The 20,530-nt window shown below is 34.2% G+C and overlaps 1 protein-coding gene across 1 annotated transcript in view; it reads right to left on the bottom strand.

Moving 5' to 3' along the window:
- Positions 1 to 20,530, bottom strand: part of LOC143227400 (ecto-NOX disulfide-thiol exchanger 2-like) — a 62,033-nt gene that overhangs the window by 21,017 nt on the left and 20,486 nt on the right. Inside the window, 5 exon segments of the mRNA XM_076458852.1 lie at positions 358 to 464; positions 3,271 to 3,483; positions 4,924 to 5,157; positions 11,755 to 11,961; positions 18,095 to 18,212. Coding sequence (XP_076314967.1) covers positions 358 to 464; positions 3,271 to 3,483; positions 4,924 to 5,157; positions 11,755 to 11,961; positions 18,095 to 18,212 — 879 coding nt within the window.

Here is a 20,530-nt window from a genome sequence, read left to right as displayed (position 1 = left end):
ACACTAGTAAATGCAAGAAACCCCAAATGTAATTACATCTAATAACTTTGAAAGCCATATTAAGAATTATTTTTCATTATAAAATTAAAAACGTCTTTATGAATCCTACTGTATGAAGGCAAAATAAAAAGTCAGTGCATTTCAATATCCTACTAATTACAGTAATCACATATTAATTTAAAACAAAAATTAATATTATTCATGTATCTCAAAGCATCTTTGAGACAGTAGTCAAGGCCTGTGTTGTTACACAAATGCTATTAAAAAGCAATGTGTCATATATTCTTTGTGTTATTAGTGTCTTTGTGCTTTCAACTCCAGCTGTTTTGTATTACTGACATATTAGGAAAGACTTACCACAGCTTGTTTATGCCACATGTCGATGTTCTTCCTTTGAGCCTTGGTGAAATGGTCTCTGACTTTTTGGTGACTGGAGGTAGTGAATACCTTCTCTATCAGATTGACTTTAGAAACACAGAGATCATTGAAAGTTTACTGGAAAAAGTCATGTATCACAGGAAGATCTGCTAATTACTATCATTCAGTTGGTTATTCAAAGATCCATACTAGACATAAGTTTAGGTCTCACAAGAATCATTCCTTACCATTACTTGTTGAAGGCTAACTTCACTGACTTCAGGAATCCAATACAAAGGAGGTTCTAATATTATTATCAATTAAAAATAATGTTTCAACCTCTGATGATATAAGCCTATATCAAGAACTCACTTATGCATTTGTGAATATACTAGTAGCTCAGAATAGTGATTTTATGGGTATAAGCAAATTTTGACAAATTTTCTAATAATGTCATCAACCAAAGCCATGCAGCCAACAAACTTACAAATAAAACATCAGGGTAGATAAGAGACAGTTTCTATTTTCCAATCCATGATAGATTGAAGTAGACAAATTTCTGTATCTTTTAGAAGCAAAAAAAAACTAAAGCAACTAAATTTACAAAGACTGAAAAATGTTACAATGGCTCACCTCATTAGATTAAGGCCTAACCAACAAAGTAGGCAGATGATAAATATAGCTACAAAATTATAAAATACCTACAATTTTCACACCAATGTATAGCTCCCTTTCTTGCTATATAGTCTAAAATGTCAGGTTAAAAATTCTAAAGTTCTAGTATACCAACTTTTATTTAGTACTGCTGATTGTAGGTGAGAGCAACAAGTCAGTAGCACCCAACATTTGATTCTACTATTAACTAAATAGCAGAATTAACCTTCAAAGTCATAACAACCACAAAGTTAAATGTGCAGTATGTATTTCAGTGGCATATCATGATTTGGATGTTGGGTATTCTGATCTGTAGCTTAGTGTGTATATCACTAGGCCCTAACAGATCCTGCACATTAATGTGGAAATTATACAAATTCATGCAAGTTGAACGTACCTGAATTTATCTATTGTGTTACTATATGTGAATCAATTTTTATACTGTAGTTAATTCTTTAGTAATTAAAATGGATAATTTGTTATATTCATCACTTGAAGTATATTTGTGTATAATCTTGTCTTATGAATATTTCTCAACTGATTTCATCTTTAGCTTACAGTCTGTTTATAAATGTATGAGTACTACTAAAACAGACTTAAGCTTTACTTTATGAGATACAAAAAATTATTTCTATAAAAATAACTACATTGATGTGTATGCTTTCTTCAGTATGAGATTTCTAATAGACTGAGATTAAAGTTTTACCAATCGATTAAATAATTCACTTAATTAAAAAAAATAAATAAAATAAAAAAATGTTCCATATTCTATGAAAGTTACTCATAAGCAGAAGCAATGTTTTCTGATTAGCCTAAACATCACACTGATTATTGAAGGCTAATACAGCTTATTTAGTAGTCACTAAAAATTAATTGTAAAATTAATAATTCATACTTTTTAAGTTACTTTCATTAACTTGAGTGATAATTGCTTTAATTTCAGATATTTTTAAGGGTAAATATAAAAAATCACAAATATAACACATTAATTACTATATCCAACATACCACCAATATGCAAAACTACTGAACTAAAAACTCTTCTTATCCAGTGAAATTAATAACACTACTGAAGTTTTGGGAAGAAAGGAACTATTAACTCTTGTATGCTAAAGCAATGGATATATATGAATTCTTTTAACAGCACTGTAATTTAATACACAACAGGGTTGAAACTTTCTGAATTTGTAAATTCACATCTAACTTTCAAATATTTAGTTATAATTAAACCTCAAGAAACCAGGACAGAATTATTAATGCATTATCTGAATGTTCATAACGGATAATGAAACTGGTCATCTTATAGTAAAAGAAATAATTCTGGAAATGTATACTGAACTACATAATACTTGTTCAACTTTAAAGTGCAGTTCAATAGCTTTGCAGTAATATAAAATGCTACTGTATTTTAAAATTAGCTAAAAGTTGGAACTTAAAGGCCTATACTGATTTATCTGATTTATACATCAAATTGAATATATGTTTTATATTATCTGTATTATCTCCAAAATATAGAGCTCTACTAAAAGTTCAGGACAGCTGTTGTCAACCACTCTCACTGCTTATTTTTAACAGAAAGACGACTAATACATTTCAGAATTATACTTGGGGTTGTCTAGACCTTCAGTTGTATCTTACCTTATTAAATAAGGTTCTGTAATGTGAATTTATTTAGGAGATTCAGAAAAGCAGTCATATACTTGGAAAAGACTATAGTCTAACAGAGTATGAATAAAACCATTTTATTACATTTCAGAATATTATTTTAAAAAAAAGTATTACATAAGTTATGGCTTTTGCATTACCAAAACAAAACAAAGCAGCTGCTGATAAATTCTGAAAAAAATGGTGTACTTTAAATCAATGCAAAATGAAGTATCAAGTATGAGAAATTTTGAAAATGAATAATAGGGACAGCATATGAAATGTTTATAAAGTGCAGTTAGCAGTTTACACATATATCATCAAAACTGATTAAAAATATGAGGTCTACAATCAACTGTTGCAACAGAACCAATAACAAAACCTCAAACAATGGTAAAATTGTCAACCTTTTACTTTTTAGTATTCCTTTTTTATTCCATACTATATAAAAATAAATATTTGATTACAAATGTATTATGAGATCAGACTACTTAAACCATTGCAATGAAATGGAATGTATAATCTGATCTGAATAGGATAAAGTAGAATCACCTACTTTTCTGCATTCTACTGAAAACTGAAATAAACTAATCAAGCACACACAAAAAGAACTCACACTGGATTATAATAGCTTGAATACGTTGTTTCAGCAACTGCTTCGCCTTGTTCAACTCTTCCTCATATTGCATCTTCTCATTTGTGAGGCGTCGAACATGACTATTGGTGCTCTGGATCATAGAATAAAACTGGCCACAGTTACGCTTATTACATTCACCCCTTTCTAGCCATGTGATTAAAACTTGAACAGAATTTTGGAAAGACTCGTCTCCTAAGGAATTCAGACATACAATTTTTACAATTTTTTTCATTTTGATATTTTCTTTATTAAAAGAGTCAATTTCTCTTCTGCGACAATTACTTTCTGCAAATATTAAAACTATAATGCTATAAAAAGTGAATGCATGTCCTTGACATAACCCTCTCTCTTTTTTAAAGATGGTTAATTCATCTGTTTTTTGAAAAATGAATACAGTATATTAAATTGTTTAATTATACCAATATACCAAAAGTATAAAAACGTTTTGTGCTGCAATTTTACTATTCTTTAACTCAATCATACAATATAAGCCAATTTATAAATATCATTAAATATTTTTTTCTTGACAAACAGTTAACACTTTAAATCTTCAAGATTAAGTAAGCAAATGAACTGATATTATAGTTTACAAAACATTTAATTTCCTAATGTTAAAACAGATTCTTGCACACTCTTCTTTATACTTTTCTTAGCACATTGAATACTGAAACACTTATCAACATGTGAAAAAAAGTCAAAACATTTAAACATATAATGACATTCTCAAGTAATTCACTTGTAAATAAAATGTTCAGTTACATGACCCATATTATTCATATTCCCACCAATTAACATAAAAAAACTACGATACTTGCCAGAATGTACACATTTTTCCTCCAAATACTTCCCAAAACATTTTACTATGCATCATATACAGGCACATTCAATTTTGTTAAATATTTTACTAGAAGCTACCAATGAAAACCATTAAAGCAGCATAAATGGTTTCAAAAAATGTTGCATATCCAATGCAATAGGATAAGATGAATGATGACATGATGTGAGAATAAGAGGATGAAGCAAAAGTCCAAGTGAGCAAATTTAATGACTGCAGTGAATCCAATGGTAGAAACAATTTTAGCAATGAAGAAGATTTATGTGAAGATGAATGATAAGCTTATTGTATTGCCATGCCCAAACTTTTCCAAAAACATTTAAAACATCAATAGTTGTTTATCTGGAAACTAATTAATACATTTTCTAACACATTTCTTTAATTCACTCTTTCAAAACTGGGTACACATTATATTTGTGACATATTATATTCAGGCAAATATGGTAATACTAAAAATTATACATTATTACTTATTATTTACTCTATTTTTATTTTGGTAATTACTAAATTACTAACTCATTTTGCATACCTAAAACATATTGTCCATAGCATAGAAACTTTAATTTTCTGTTACTTCATACTGCTTTACTAGTTTGTAATTGTTTCAGTAAAGATACAATTAACAGACTAATGCTGATTAAATAAAAAAACTTATTAATAATTTATCTTTTAAATGAAAAGCTTTCTCTTGGACTGACAAAAAAAAGCTTTAAAATTTGTACTTTAGGTATTCTTTTTAACTGAAAATAATAACTAGAATTCTTATGAAATATCTTTAGAAAAGACAAATGAAAAACCTCGTAGTTGCTCATGAAGGAGAGAAGCTTCATGATCTGAGTAGTTCACAACAGGAGGAGGACTAGGTGGGCAAAACATTTCCTGCTCCATACGTTCTCGGTGACGATATTCTCGCTGAATTGCCCGTTGCTGACATTCCCACTCATATTGGTCATCTCTTGCTTGTGCAAAATCCACATGAAGGCGTCCAGTATTTGGAGCATCATCTTTGTCTTCTAATTTCATTCGATAACCTAAATACAGAAGTATTAACCCTTTCCAGACTGTTTGAAAGTTTCTAATAACCACTATTCTTTCTGTTCTTATGCTTAAAATACCTAACAAAATTAAATGCATTAAAGTTATAGTTTTTGTATATTGAAAACATATTTCTGATAAATACTTACCTCCTATCACAAGATTAGCTATTCTTATTCAGTGCTGCCCTCTATAGGTGAACTTTTTCTTTACACATGCCACAAGCCTTTCAATCCTCCCTTTTGAAATTATTATATTCCAACATGTCTCTCATGTAAATCAACATGCATCACCTCTTAACCAACAGTAACATGACATGCTCATGTGATGCATGGACTCCCTCTCTACTCCTCTACCAAACTATCACTTTGAAGTTTTGGAGAATGTATCAGCCTCCAAGAAGTATGAAGAAGAGGTGGGAAGTACAAGCATAGTTAAGTACCTTTTGGGAATAAATTTTCCGAATAGGAAAATTATAACTTCTGATGGAGTACCTAACTACTTTCATGAGATTAGCTAGAATCCTACATTGAGAAGAGGGATGGACCAGTATGATGAAATGAAAGAATTATCCTAAAATAATCTGAAGGAAACCCCCTGAGAATGAAAGATGTAAATCTGAAGATCATAAGAGGGGAACTGTACCACTCCTGAGCCAGATATACTCTTAGCCTGTGTGTGGAATGTACAAGATATAAGGGTGGAAATTGAGAGGAGCACATTTGAGTGGGAGAGAATGTGGTAGGAAAGTAATCCTAACCAGAACAAGCAAAGGTAATTCAATACCACTATAAGATAACAAATAAACAAGGATACATCCCTAGGTGCAGAATGGCTAGGGCACAGTAGACCATACTCAGTAAAGCCAACTAAATCCTAAACCTCTTCATGTGAGATTTGGATGAGAATTATACTGTTGTCACTTTAAACTCATAAACCTGGATTTAAGACCTGCACTTATTTCTGAATATGACACGAGGATTATCTCTGATCTGTTAACCTGGGAATTGACATATGGTATTGAATGGATGTCTATCACATGGAATCACCTCCTCCAATCGTGGTACAGGCTGGAATTATCCAAATCCAATAACATCTTGATAAGAAAAGAACAAGGGACGGTAACAGATAGAACTGTAACAATCCCATGCACCACTACTATGACCCACAGCACACACACACAGAAACTGTGAGAAGAAGATAGACAATCTGAAATCACGTGAGGACTTACGATGATTGGTTCACTCTAATCCAAAACCTCCTAACAGGGTACTGTCAACCATGTGAAGGTAGGATAAGGGCACCAAATTAAAGGGGTGAATTGCAGTTTTGATGGCTCAATTCCAGTGTCAATGTAAATGGTATCAGGAGGTTATGTCACCCAGTAAGATAACAGTTCAACTTCTCTGGAGGCCACATCTCATCTACACCAGCAGAATACCACTGCCCTACTCTCAACTGAATTGTTATAGCCATCTTTTTGTGGAATTCATTCAGTTGGGTGCCTTCACAGTCACCCACCCCATGTACTTGGAACTGAGAAGTGGTGAGGACTCCCATACTTCACCTGAGAAAAGGAGGTTGATAATGTGGTGAAGTCTGGAGAATTGTTATCACTGGAGACAGAGCAATGGGTCCACAAGACCTTATTTTGAAAAGCAGGCCACTCACTTCAAGCATGGCAGAAATCCTCTTCTGCTTTATCTATACAGTCCATGGGTGATACAGACCAGGATAGGCATATTTATAAGGCAAAATATTGCAAGGTTATTCAGTCAAGCAATTTGTATGTGTGTGTGTGTGTGTGTGTGTGTGTGTGTGTGTGTGTGTGTGTGTGTGTGTGTGTGAAGTCATGGAAAATAAACATGAGTCAACATGGCTGTATAGTGCAGATTTAGAGTAAAAGAATACCTGGTTGGGCACCACTCACCATGTGATAAAGAATTAGAAAGAGGCCCATGTAAGAAGGAAAGTATGAATAACAACTTAACAGTTAGAGTCACACTAAAGTCTGAAAAACAGCTATAGGTGGTAGATTAAACTCTGACAAACAAAAACCACAATAAAATAGTGGGAGATGAATGTAGTAGGAGTGGTCCACATGCCAGACTGTAGAATTTCCTCCATCAGAGAACAAAGACAAGAGGTGAGGGGAAAACATGAGGTGTCAGATTTAATGGCAGGAAACCTGGTACAAGGTAGGAAAGAAGAGGGCAATGAAACAAAACAGCAGACCAAATGGTAAGGGTAGAAGATGAAAGAGCATGAAGAGAGGAGGATTGCCGTGAAACAAAAAGTCAGGAGCACTTACCCCAAAGGGTAGTAGCATGATATAACAATGAAGAATCCTGAAAGGTAACAAAAGCCCTTTAGCCAGTAGAGGGTAAAGATCAGAAATAGAAGGTAGGAAAATAGGAGAAAAGACCATCCCGAGTAGCTGAATTCTTAAGGAGAAGAGAACAATCCAGATTAAGGAGAAGATAGTTAGGATGAAAAATGGTTGTGAAACATCAGTATCAAACAGGTCCAGCTGTCAAAGTCCATCAGCTAAGAGAAGAAGAAAATATGTTTTAAGGGACAGATAAAACACAGAAAATGAGGAAAGTGGTTCAATGGAGGTGAAGTAAATAAATGCAGGATAATAGGTATGTCCCAATCCAGAAGAACAGGACTCTAGAAGCATAACAAATCCAGAAGAAATGCATGAATATGGTAAAACAGGGGAGGTAAAAACCTGCAGTATCAGGAAAATGAAAGGTGTGCTGCCTGATATATGGAAAGCAAGAACGCTGAAAAACCCACAGTCATAGAGAGCCAAATGAGAAATTCTGTCACATGAGCCACATTAGGCCTTTCAGCAGTTAACCCCCTGTTAGTAGACCAACAAATGAAGAATTTCCACTTGCACTGGTATACTTCCAGTGAAGATGGACCTACAGAACTAGCTAACAAGGAAGTCATTCAATGTGTAAAACCAGATTGCCTTGCCTTGCCAAAAACCAGAAAAAAGTCAGGCGTGAAGAAGTAGAACATATAGGTTGAGATGTAGAATAAGGGATTAAGGTCAATAAAAAATGGAGGGAGAAAGTGGAAGAAGGAGAAGTTGGGATAGGAGCTATTATTGTAACCTTGGAAACCAAGATTGAGCTAGCTAATAGAGAGCAAGCAGAAGTACTCAATAAGTGGAGTGGACAAGAGGATTCACATAAAGTTGCTCGTGTGATAAATCCTGGCTGCAGGCATTTACTACCAAAGCCTCTGAATGCAGTACAGTTGACCAAATGAGAGACAATTTTGTATCAAAGCCCGTGACAAAAGCATCTACTTGGAGAGAACCTCACTAATGGCAAAGATCCCTAAAAATTAATGGATCTAGTGTACAATCCATTGCATAGATCCTGTTGGGGCACAAAGAATGATCTGTGACTAGATGGAAAGTACCTTGCACATGACATGCTGTAAGAAGAATGTGATGTGCATGAGCCCAGTAAAATAAATCCAGTGTCTGAAAACATATATCTCTGAAATGGGTGCTCCTTGGTGATTCATATGTGCCACCAACATAGAATTGTCCATACAATGGCAGGTTAAAAGAAGGAAGTGATGCAACATCCAAGATTTCGCAAGAAGTTTGAAGACATCAACATTCAAGACTGTTTCTTCTTCAGACAACTGTAGAATGATCAATGTCCCACATCCCTGAAGAAATACATCCAAAAAAGATGTCAGCTGAGACACTGGGTAGGAAAGGCCATGCCTGCTAACATATGGGCTTTTTCCAGCCACCATTGCAGATCATCTCATAAGGAAGGAGGAAGTGAAATGAGGGTGGAAAGAGAATCATGAAGAGTTCCATTGTTCATTACCAAAAGGGACCATTGCAGTCATGGAGGATCACATCCCCAAAAGTGATAGAACCTTACAAGAAGTAAGTGACTGAGCTGAAAGGGCATAGTGAACCAAAGGTTCCATAAAACGAAAATGTAAAGGAGAAGGCAGTATATGACTGATAGTTGTGTCAAAAAAAGATATTCAAAATAACAAGATACTGAGTGGGTCAAAGAAGCGACTTTTCCAGTTTGATCATCCAGCCCATCCTAGCTGCCACAGAAAGGAACTGGTGAGTACAAATGGCTGATTCTTGCTTGAAATGAGCCAGAAGGAGCCAAACATCCATATAATAATTAAATTGCAGCCCCAGAGCATGGAGATAACATGCAAAAGTCTGCACTAATAGACAAAGGTGCCATGGCAAGTCTGAAGGAGAGGGTTTGAAATTGGTAAATATCCCTATGATGTACAAAGATAAGGCAAGGGTGAGACTAAAATATTATCAATATGTGTAGGTAAACGTTTGAAATATCCATTTTCATCATTCATGAGCCTGGTAAAAGTGCTTACCTTTGGATACAAGACTCTGTGGTGAACTTGGGTAGTGCAATGAAGCAGCTGAGGTGAAATTACATTGATTAATAGTCACCAATCCCCACTTTTCTTGAGACAACAAAAAGTCAGGAATAAAAACCTCCAGAAAATGGGAAACCAGTATGATTGCCTGCTACAAAATCAATTCTTAAACAACTGCTGACAGGTGCTGGCTGGTCACAGAAACTCTAGGAAAAGGAAAGGAAATGGGTCAAAGAAAAACAGAAGGTGGAAAAAGAAACTGGATAATGAATCTTTCTGACAGAATCCAGATCACCCATTGATCATCCATGAAAGGATATCAACAAGAAAAAACTTGAACAGCCAAATGCCCACAAGACCTGAACCCACAGAGTATTCACCAATACTGGTAGCAAGAGGGGGGTACTTTGTCAAGGAAAGTGATGAGAAGAAATACCCTTATTAGAAGGGACAGGGAGAGGGCAGGAGGTGGAAGGATGGAAAATGGGAAAAGGAGGCACATGTGGCTATGACCAAAACAAACAAGCTACAAAAGTCATAAAGGTGAATTGTTGACAGACTGATGTTACCAGAGGCTGGTTAATTTCAGAGACTGTATCAAATACATAACATCTCAGAAAGGTACCAGACATAAATTCATGAGATATGTCAAAGATAAATTGACCTAAGCCAAATCTGCATCTGATCCATAAAGTCCAAACAAAGAAGAAACCACATGCTTAGTGCCAGAGCTGAAGATGAAATGCAGGCTAAAATGGAGGAAAGAAGGGTAAGGGTATCTTAAAAAAAACCTCTCAGGAATTCTAAGGAGAATGGCAATGCTTGGAAGAAAGATACTTTAAGAGGGTGGTTAGGATAAGATGTAGGTAACAATATTGGGCATGGAAAAGACTAACAACTGATTTGGGGACCACTCCCAAATAGGTAACAAGGAACCTAATAACTGTTGTTCTAAAAATGGATAGCCTGTATAATGGTAAGAAAGGAAAAACTGATCAGAAATCCTCAATGATATGACATCCTGATCCTCTCACTTAATTGCAAAACAAATTGATCAGCATGTGCCCAAATATCAGGGAGAGAAGAGGAAGAACCCAAAATGGCTGAGAAGTTTATTCATGCAATAAGGAAAGGCAAGGTGAATAAGAGATAGCAGAAAAGGATAAAACTTCACACACCTGAGACACAAAATCTGTAAAGTTCAAATTATTCTTAGGTGACTACTCAGAGTGTGAATTGGAAGGAATAGCAAACTCTGAAGTTGGGAGAAAATAATCAAAGTTCTTATCAGACTGTACACGTTCAGACAACTCAGAAGAAACCTGGGTGGTGTTTGGGGTCAGAGGTTGACCCATGTATATATATATATATATATCTGATATCCCAAAGTATATAAAAGCTGAAAGATCCACTGTCACATCGCCCATAACTGAAACCTGAAAAAAAATGCTGGTCACTGAAGTGATAGATTGAACTTTGGAATTAATTGCACAAGAAAAGATTCACCAAACTTGAGTGCAGGAGTATTGACAAAGAATGAACTGATAAATATTAACACATGAATTAGTTTGATGAATGAAAATAGTGAAAAAGAAACTATTTCACATAGAAAAAAAAAACCCATGTAGAAGCACAGAGGAATGCACCTTAACTCAAACACTGCTAAACAAGTAATAATTTTATAGAGGAGTGTAGAGAGAGTCATGTGCATCATGTGAGCATATCCTGCTATTATTGATTATGAGGTAACACACAAAAATTTACATGAAAAAAATGTTGGAATATAATAATTTCAACAGGGTGGAGTGACAGGCTTCTGGCATACATAAAAAACAAGTTGACATCTAGAGCACCTGAACAAACATAGCTAACTTTGTGAGTACCATATTAAAGGTGCAAAATTTTTTGTCAGAACTTAACATGCATTATTTATCCATATCTCTCAAAAAAATTAGTTATTACTGAAATTAAAAATTCAGTTTATAAGTACTCACTCTTCTAAAGATATGAGAAACCTTTACTAAACAGTGGATTCAATACTTAACTATTTTCAAGCTGAATGAGGAAGGATGGTTGTTATGGAATATTATACAGTAACAGAAAAATTTTTGATTCTTTATCATAAATTACTAACATGCACAATGTCAAGCTAAGTTACTGAATCAGTTATTATAAATGCATCATACCTGAAAGAAATATTGCAGCATCTACAAAAACCTCACTTTCAAATCGAATGTGGCAGAAATTCTTCTTGCTCATACGAATCTTCGATATTGGTCCACAAGGTTCAAAAACTTCCCTAATAACTTCCTCTGTCGCATTTTCTGGCAAGCCTCCAACAAAAACAGTTCTACAGCCAGGTGGTCTTTCTCGTGTAGAAGGGGGAGGGGCGTCTGAAAAAGAAAATTTTCTAAGATGTAATTGTTTCAGTGAAAGAAAGAAACATTTTTCAAGAATGAAATAAAAACAAAAGCATACTATTTTACTTAAGATACTATAAAACATTATATCCTGCATATTAAAAAAATGTATTTGTTGATACTTCTAAAGAATATTTTGTAATTAATCTTTCACTACTTAGTTGTTTCATTACTTTATATATAAGTCAATTTTCAATGTTTAAATGCACTCTTCATCATTACAACTTTACCTATTGCTAAATGGTATCACCAAATATGTCTGCAAGTTAAATACATTTTTATGATTTATCAAACCATATTCATTAATTACACTAGCAATTAAAAAATATATAATACTGAAAACATTTTTAAGAACTGGAATGTTTTAAAACCTGCAAAGAAAATGTAGATTTTACAAGTAATTACAAATTAAATAAGGATTTCTCTTTAAAGAAGAAAATCATTGATGTAATCCTTTTCTTGTCAATATTAATAATTCATCATTAATTAACTGTTGACCTAACTCAATATAAAGTAATAACAATTATTCCATACATCAATGTGTAGCTAATATTTAAATTAGTTAATATTTTCCTACACTGAAAATATATTTCTGACGTTATTTCCTTTCACAATTACTGCTATTCTTGATTTGATTGCCCTCTAGTGTGCAAATGATAACAAGAAACCCACCTGAAGTAAAAATGTATTCTCAAAACAGCTGACAATGGGTATTAAAACTTCAGGCTAACAAAGAGAGTTTAGAGTTTGCAAAATGAAAATGACCTAAGAAAGCCAAAACATTCTGTACTTTATTTTAATTAGTTTTAATACCCACACCAGCAGTCTTGAGAATACATTTTGTGCAAATTTTCACTCTCCACTAGTCTTAAACTTCCACCAAATTCCACATGGTTCAACACCATTTAAGCATGCAAATTAAGGTGTGACAACACCCTACCAATTGAGTGAAACACATCCTCCTATTGCAGCTGAACCCCTACATGCATTGAATCCAATTTTCACTTGAGATTAAGCATGAAAAATAACACAGGAAGTGGGGAAAATATTAACTTTTCATATGATTAATTACCTCTTCTCATCATTGCAGCTATAATACTACAATGAGCAGATGGATGGACTGGTGTAAAATTACCTAGATTAGTGTCCTTCTAAAACAAAAGCACTCATGGAGTATGCCATCTGTACTTACACACTCTCTGCCCCAGTGGAGCCAAGTGGAGTTGTGTTGCAATCAAAGGACAGAACATGTGATCCATCCCAAATCCAAAAGGAAGAGGAATGTAAGTAGTTGCCTAGGTACACTGAACTGTAAATGGAAAGTCAATTCCAGCTCAGACCAGTAGCACTGGGAGGAACTAAATCAGTCCCTAGCAAGAATATGGCTATCAACAATTCATCTCGGGTGTAGGAACCAGAAGAAAAGAGGAGCTTCCATTCCAAGAACCTGAATAAACATGTGTTCAAATATAAAATAACCTGGAACAATAAAATCTGGGAAAGTATATTAGAAAGATGTAAAAAAGGTGGAAATGCAATGTAGAGGATCAATTCCAGCCAAAAACTAATCAGATGGAATGATACATAGAACAACTGACAATATTCAGGAGAAAGGGAGGAATATGCCATACAGATAACCTGACAAATCCAACTGATAAGAATGATAGCAGAAATGTCACAAGGAATTGACAGATATTAATTAATAAATGAGAGTGAGAACTACTAAAAGGTGCTGTGCATGACATATAGCAAAGATCAAAGAAGAAGTAAACATGAGATATGAAATAAGGTAACAGCTGGAGAGGAAAACATATACCAAAAAGAAAAAAAATGACAGGGTTGTCCTATATCTCACAACAGTTGGTAAATGGGAACAAGAGTTACAGAAGGGTATTGTGTGCAACATGTAATAAAGTGAAGCATGGATCAGACACAGAAAATGATCTGGATCTGAGTAGAAGTAAATATGGAATATGGAAGGAGAGGAAATAACTGGAGAAGAAAACATTGCCCAAACTCCTCACAAGGGACTGGATAAATGCTACACATGAAGCCAGTGTGAAAAAGAAGGGATGAAGCAATTCTGAGTGAGGTTGCCAGTGGAGAGGCTGTAAGAGGTAATTGGAGATTGTTCCTGGAAAAGAGACAGGAATGGAAACCACAGTTGAGCTGGCCAGAAAGGACTGGATGAGAGAATTCACTTGGGATAAAAGATGCCAGGGTATGCATTAAAGTATTTCCAATCTTGGCTAAATGCACAAGGGCCAAAGCCAAAAGAAGTGAAACTAGGAAGCACAAGAGAGGATGTTTGGTATTCAAGTGAGAGGTATGTCCACCTAGTTGGGGATTATTCAACTGTGAACACAGCTATCAGAATACCTGAGTATCAAAAGACCACTCCATGGATAGAACCTTGTTGAAGCACAATAGACAATTTAGGGTAAGACTGAGGGCACCTGGTATGTGACAATCCAGGAAAAGAATCTAAAGACTGTGAGCCACGAAAAAAAGAGATCTAGAGTGCAGGAACATAAGGACTTGGATCAAGTACTCCTGACTGGTAACGTTAAAGACAACTGTCAAGTTGATGGAATGAATCATAACTGTCATATCCCAAAGAGATGACATAAAATGAACCATCATCCAATAAATAGCAAAGAGTACCAAATGACTGAAATGAAGACTTCACTCTTCCCAAGACCAACAACCTAAGACAGTTCTCTCCTGTGTAATGTAGAATGCATCCTCTCTTAACATTATGACACCTATGAGATGGCAATCCTGATGGGTAAAACGAAAAATACCCTCAGTATCATATTGTTCCTATCCTACCACCAAAGGAAGTCAAACAGAGGGGAAGCAGAAAGAGATAACTGTAAATCCAGAGGGTCCCTGATGAGATAACAATGACTTGTAGTTCCCACTGTGAGGAAAGCATGTGGATATGGTCCAGAAGAATAATAGCTTCCAGTGATGCCCAAGTCCCCAAAAGAGACAGAGCTTCTCACACAAAGATAAGGTGCTGGCAGTGCCCTCAGAACTAAAAACTCTCTGAATTGCAGACAAAAAAGATAAAGCTGGGCTTGACTGAAATGCATGTTGAAAAAGACCCCCAGATGAACAAGAAATTGAATGGGGTAGATAATGGACTTTTTCACACTGATAAATCAATCCACCCAATCAGCTTCTCTGAGGAGACGTTGGGTGTGTAAGTAAAACTCTGCAAAGGATAGAGCCAGTCATCCATAAAATGATGGAAATTCAGCCCCTGAAAATGAAATAATTGAATGAATGACTGGATCACCTGAAAATAAAATTAGGGTAACAATGCCAGCCTGAAAAGAATATCTCAGAATTGATAACTGTGATCCTCAGGGATGAAATGTAGAAAATGACATGAAGTCCAAGCAGTAAGGATATGAAGATAAGTGTCAGATATATCATATCTCATATTCCAAAGCCCTGAAAGAAATGACTACATGAGAAACAGTTAGGACTCATGGTGAATCAATGTATATCAAGTAAGAGATTTAGACAGAAAAGAAAGATCACAGGATGCCAAATCCTGGTGTTTTGGGGAAAGACAAAGTCAACAAAATGACTTTGAAAACACAGAAAAACCTGTCTGATGACAACCATGATGAGAATAACTTTAACTGCTTCTTTGAGAAACTGGCAGGAAAGTGGGATCTTAAAGGGGGGGAAAAAAAAGAGTTCTAACAAAACTCAAATTACCCAAGGATTTGTGGTAAAAGTTTTCTACATTTTCAAGAAATGAGCAAACATGGCTCCCCCAATACCTAAATCCATAATATACTTACCAGTAATGTTAACATCCTATATGTCATAAATGAACAACACTATAATGTAAAGACATGGTTTAGAGAGGAGGAACTTGTAAAGGAGAGGCAGAAGGAGGATGGGAAACGAGGACTGGAGGATGAGGTCAGGAAAATGGGAATTAAAGAAGATAGGGAAGTGTGCAAGACTGAAGAGATCCAGCAACACAGAGAGCTAAGTGTGGATATGAAGAGCAGACAAAAATAATCTGGACAAATTGGTGAGCAGAAGAGCATAGGTTTCCATTGAAAAACCCTTGAGAAAACAACAGGAAGCTTCAGACAACAGGTGAATGGATGACAAATAATGAAGCATTGTTGTGACGAAGAAATGGAGGTGTGGAGTTTATGCTTGAGAAAAATGTACTGAAGTATTGGGGTCTGAACTCCAAAAGGGAAGAAGTGAATCCAACTGTTATCCACTGATAATTGTTGAATGAAGATAAGTAAATGCATGAGCCTCTGCAGTACAAGGGACATGGCATACTAGCCCCACAAGTAATTGATCTGCAAAACATTTGGCATCAACCTCAATATCAAGCAAAGGAGGAAAATAATAAACTCAGAATTTGGTTTAGCAGTTAATAACAAAGGGGAGGGATCAAATAATGTGTGTAACAATGACAAAATATAAAATAACTGTGATATTAAGTTTAAAAATGATGACTGAGATTTAGGTGCGTCAACGTGCTGAGAACATTGTTGCACAGCAAAAAATGTGGGGTTGGAAGCTAAGTCTGCATTGTCCTAATAAAAGCCCTCAGGTACCACCAGTATTGCTTCCAGGTTGAGAAACCCCTAACTTTATATGAAAAAAGCCATCTTCCAATGAACTATGGCCAAAATGCCATACACCAATAATGCTTCACCTGCAGATTCAATAATACTGACCAATTACTGATAAAAGAGTGAGAAATAGAATTCACAATCAAATAAGGATATCAAACTCAAGAGAGGATTATAAACAATATTTTGAAACATGAAAATCAATGATAAAATATTTTCAAAATGCGCTGAAAAAAAAAAGCCTGAAATAAAGCATTAGAATCAATACGCTGTTGTGTCAAATTGTGAAGACTGGGATTCAACTGCATAGAGGGAATCAGCTGCAACTGGTGAAAGGTTGTCACACAATAATTTGCAGGCTTATATGGAACTAAACTACATGATATACACATGGAATTAGATGGAAGTTTAGGGCTAGTGGCAAACAAAAATATGCACACTAGAGGGCAGTCAAGTTGAGAATAGCTATAACTGTGAAAGGATATGAGTAATGGAATCATAATTATTATTTTTGTTCTTTATAAGATTTAATTAAAAATGCATGATCAATAGTTAAACTTTTAGCCTTTGTAACAGATGGCAAAATAACTATTTACGGTTGAAGGACATAAACAAGTTAACAATTTAGTAACATTTATGAAGTCAGTAGATAATTGAATAGTTAACTTAAGCAAATTAAATGCAAATGTAACAACACTTAAACACTTTTTCATACATATATTCATGAAGAAAAGTAATGTGTTCTTCCATGCTGTTGTGAATGGCACATTCCATTTTCACATCAAAGATAAAGGATAATAAAAATTGACAAATGGCTTTGTGTTGCAAGTGTCAAAAAAAAGAAATACAGATCTGTCCAAAGTAAATGAACATTAAACTTTTATAGTGTTGAACATATTACATGCAAGTGTATTACTGTTACAAGGATAGGATTAGGCATGATACACTAAATACTAGTTACCTTTAATGTTTTTATGATATAAATAAGACACTATGCAACAATTAACTACATCAATACATTACTATAAGTGGCATCACATCAAAGAATTCATAATTTTTAACTATTTTATAGCATATCTTTTTTGAACCATCAACTGAATTAAGAGTGTCACCAATAGCATATAAATTCAGTGTTGTAGAAAAATACCAGTTTTTATATTTGTATAACAATACTGTTTTAAGAAAAAATACATACATTTTGGAAATAGAACAACTTGTGTTAATTGCCTTTGTTTCATACAACATTTACAATTTTGTAATATATGATATAACTTGGTTATATAATTTTAGTGTCTGATCCCATATTTTACAACTGTATGATTTGATTAGCCAAACTACAACAATACTTGACAAACCAGCATAGACACTGATCACTGTAAAATTATTTCAGGAAAAGCAATAATGAAGAATAAAAGGCAAAAATGAGTAATTATATAAGTAATTAAAAACAGCTCAATTAGCAAAAAACAAATTACACTTACTTGGTTTTGGTGGGTATAAAACACAACTCTTATGACGTATGATTTCTTTTACAGGAGCTCCTGGGACCATCATACCAGAATTCATCATATTCATGTCTGGTGTTCCCACAAAGCCAAACTAAAAGTAAGTTGTTATTTAGATGTGGACATGCATAGCAAGATTTCATATCTATACCATTATTACTAGAAATGAATAGTCATGAACAAAAATTACTCATTTGTCTACATGCACATCAGAGGTTTATCTATAAATATTATGTAAGTTTACAAAAGAAAAAAATAAATGTTTTAACTACAATATCTGTAAAGAATCCTAAACATGAGGCAACAGGTGTGATATATATGTTCATACACTGCCACTTGAGGGGTACATTATAAATAACATTTGTCAGTTATTGAACAAAAAGATTTGTATCATGACAATAAAAGTGAACCAAATAATGGAAGTTAGAGATATTCTTTGACAAATTATGTTATGGTAAATAACAGAACTCTTTGACAGTACTTTAATAAATATGATATATAAACCTAATCAAATAATAGACTTAATTCTGCCTATCTACTGACACTGTGACTTCTTCCAAAAATTAAAGTATCAGTCCCCTCCAACATTTTGGTTTCTAATTTTGTAATAAGAACTAAATTTATCTACATATTCATCATGAACCAAAGTATAGCACAAAAGGATGTTAATCAAACTTCCCTAAAAGCTAATTCAGTAATGTCAAATGTATTCCCAAATCATGACAATGATTGGGGGAAAAGTGGAAAGGCTAGTAAATTATAAAAGTAATGAAATATGAATGATGTTATTGTATGTTATGAGTAACTTAACCCTTTTGCATAAGATTGGCCAATGTGCATACCTCACAACCTGTTGCAGTTATATTCAAAATTTAATTAAACTAGTTTATTAACAATTTATACATACAACTTAGCATCAGAACGTAGTAAATAAATCATATTCTGACATTATTTAAGTTTTAACCCTACAAGAAAAAATTAAAAAAAAATCCACAATCTCCCCTGATATGAGAAATATGATATTAGCTCTTCCCTCTTCTCTAATTTATTTATCACCCCTCCAAGAAGTAAAGAATTTAAGGTAAATTACTAATTATAATATAGCAATTACTCAGCCAAAGCATAATTTTTATAGCCTTCAATTTTATTTGATTTCAAAGCCCTATACTAGAAAATCAGACCCATCCTGCCACTTACATCAGTCAAATTTTCTTTTTCATAAATTGCAATAGTTTTCTCTGATATTTAATACAACAAAGTTTTAATCTATTAAATGATTTATTATACTACATTGTTTTCTGTACAGAGAAGAATCTATTTCACTTCCAGTTCAAACTTTATTCACATAGGAATCACGTCAATGAGCTGAACTGAATGTTTAATGGTGTTTATTGCATAATTAGAAAACTAATGGAGAGGCGTATATACCTAAAAGAGTGGTTTTCTGGCCTGACCATCTACCAGTATTACCCATTGAGTCTATAAGCAGCCAGTACTAAATTATCGCTTACTCAGCACACACCTGAGTCTGCTGAATTATCCATTCTAAAAACAAACTGACTCTTAGTTGTTGTTGTTGTTGTATTTACAGTCTGAAAGTGAAAATAATTCACCAGATAGTTTAGCATCATTTTGATAAGGCTGTCATACTGAAATGTACAATTCTAGCCAAGCATTTGAGTGAGACAGAAATAAAAGGTAAAAATCAGAAAGTGATGATGCTAAATTGCAAAAGAGACAGAGATTTATGGTCACACAGGCTAAGGAATTGTTTTTAGCATCTGATCCAGAAAACATTCTAGACAGTGTCTATACTGGTGATGACTTTGAAAATAAATATAGCAATATTGAGGCTTCTGATAGTGAGTTATCTGTCTGGCATCATGTTCCCTAATGATTGTAGGTCAAATTGGTCAACTTTATTACTTCAGCCACAGATGCCAAATTCAAAGCACTGGAAAAATGAAGGTCAAGAAATCATCCCAAATTTAATTTCAAGCGAGATCATGCTGCTGAATGTTTTTCACTATTTTGGAATGACTCCATCACACATGAAAGAAATCGTCAAGCTGAATACATAAAAGAAAAACTTAACTACTATGCTAAATCATTTGACCTGGTCACTGTTCTTTAACTAAAAGCTTTCTTCTGGTGTTTACTTGCCATGGAGATGCTGTTCTACAAAGATGGGATAAGATCTACTGAAAGGAGGAGGACAACTGGATAACAATTACATCTGGACTCAGTAAGGTTTTCACTCGAAATCAATTTCTAGTTATCTGATCAATGTTGCACTGTGTAAACAAAAGAGATCTAAATGTTGACAAGTTGGACAAAATATACAAAAGTAGACCAATTTTTGACATCACTGTGGTTAACTTTCAATTATACTATGTGCTGGACTGTGAACTG

This window comes from Tachypleus tridentatus, chromosome 9 (genome assembly GCF_004210375.1).
Source record: "Tachypleus tridentatus isolate NWPU-2018 chromosome 9, ASM421037v1, whole genome shotgun sequence".
Classification (NCBI taxonomy): Eukaryota; Metazoa; Arthropoda; class Merostomata; order Xiphosura; family Limulidae; genus Tachypleus; species Tachypleus tridentatus.
The sequence above is the reverse complement of the archived record's forward strand: the minus strand, read 5'-3'. Positions and strand labels throughout refer to the sequence as shown.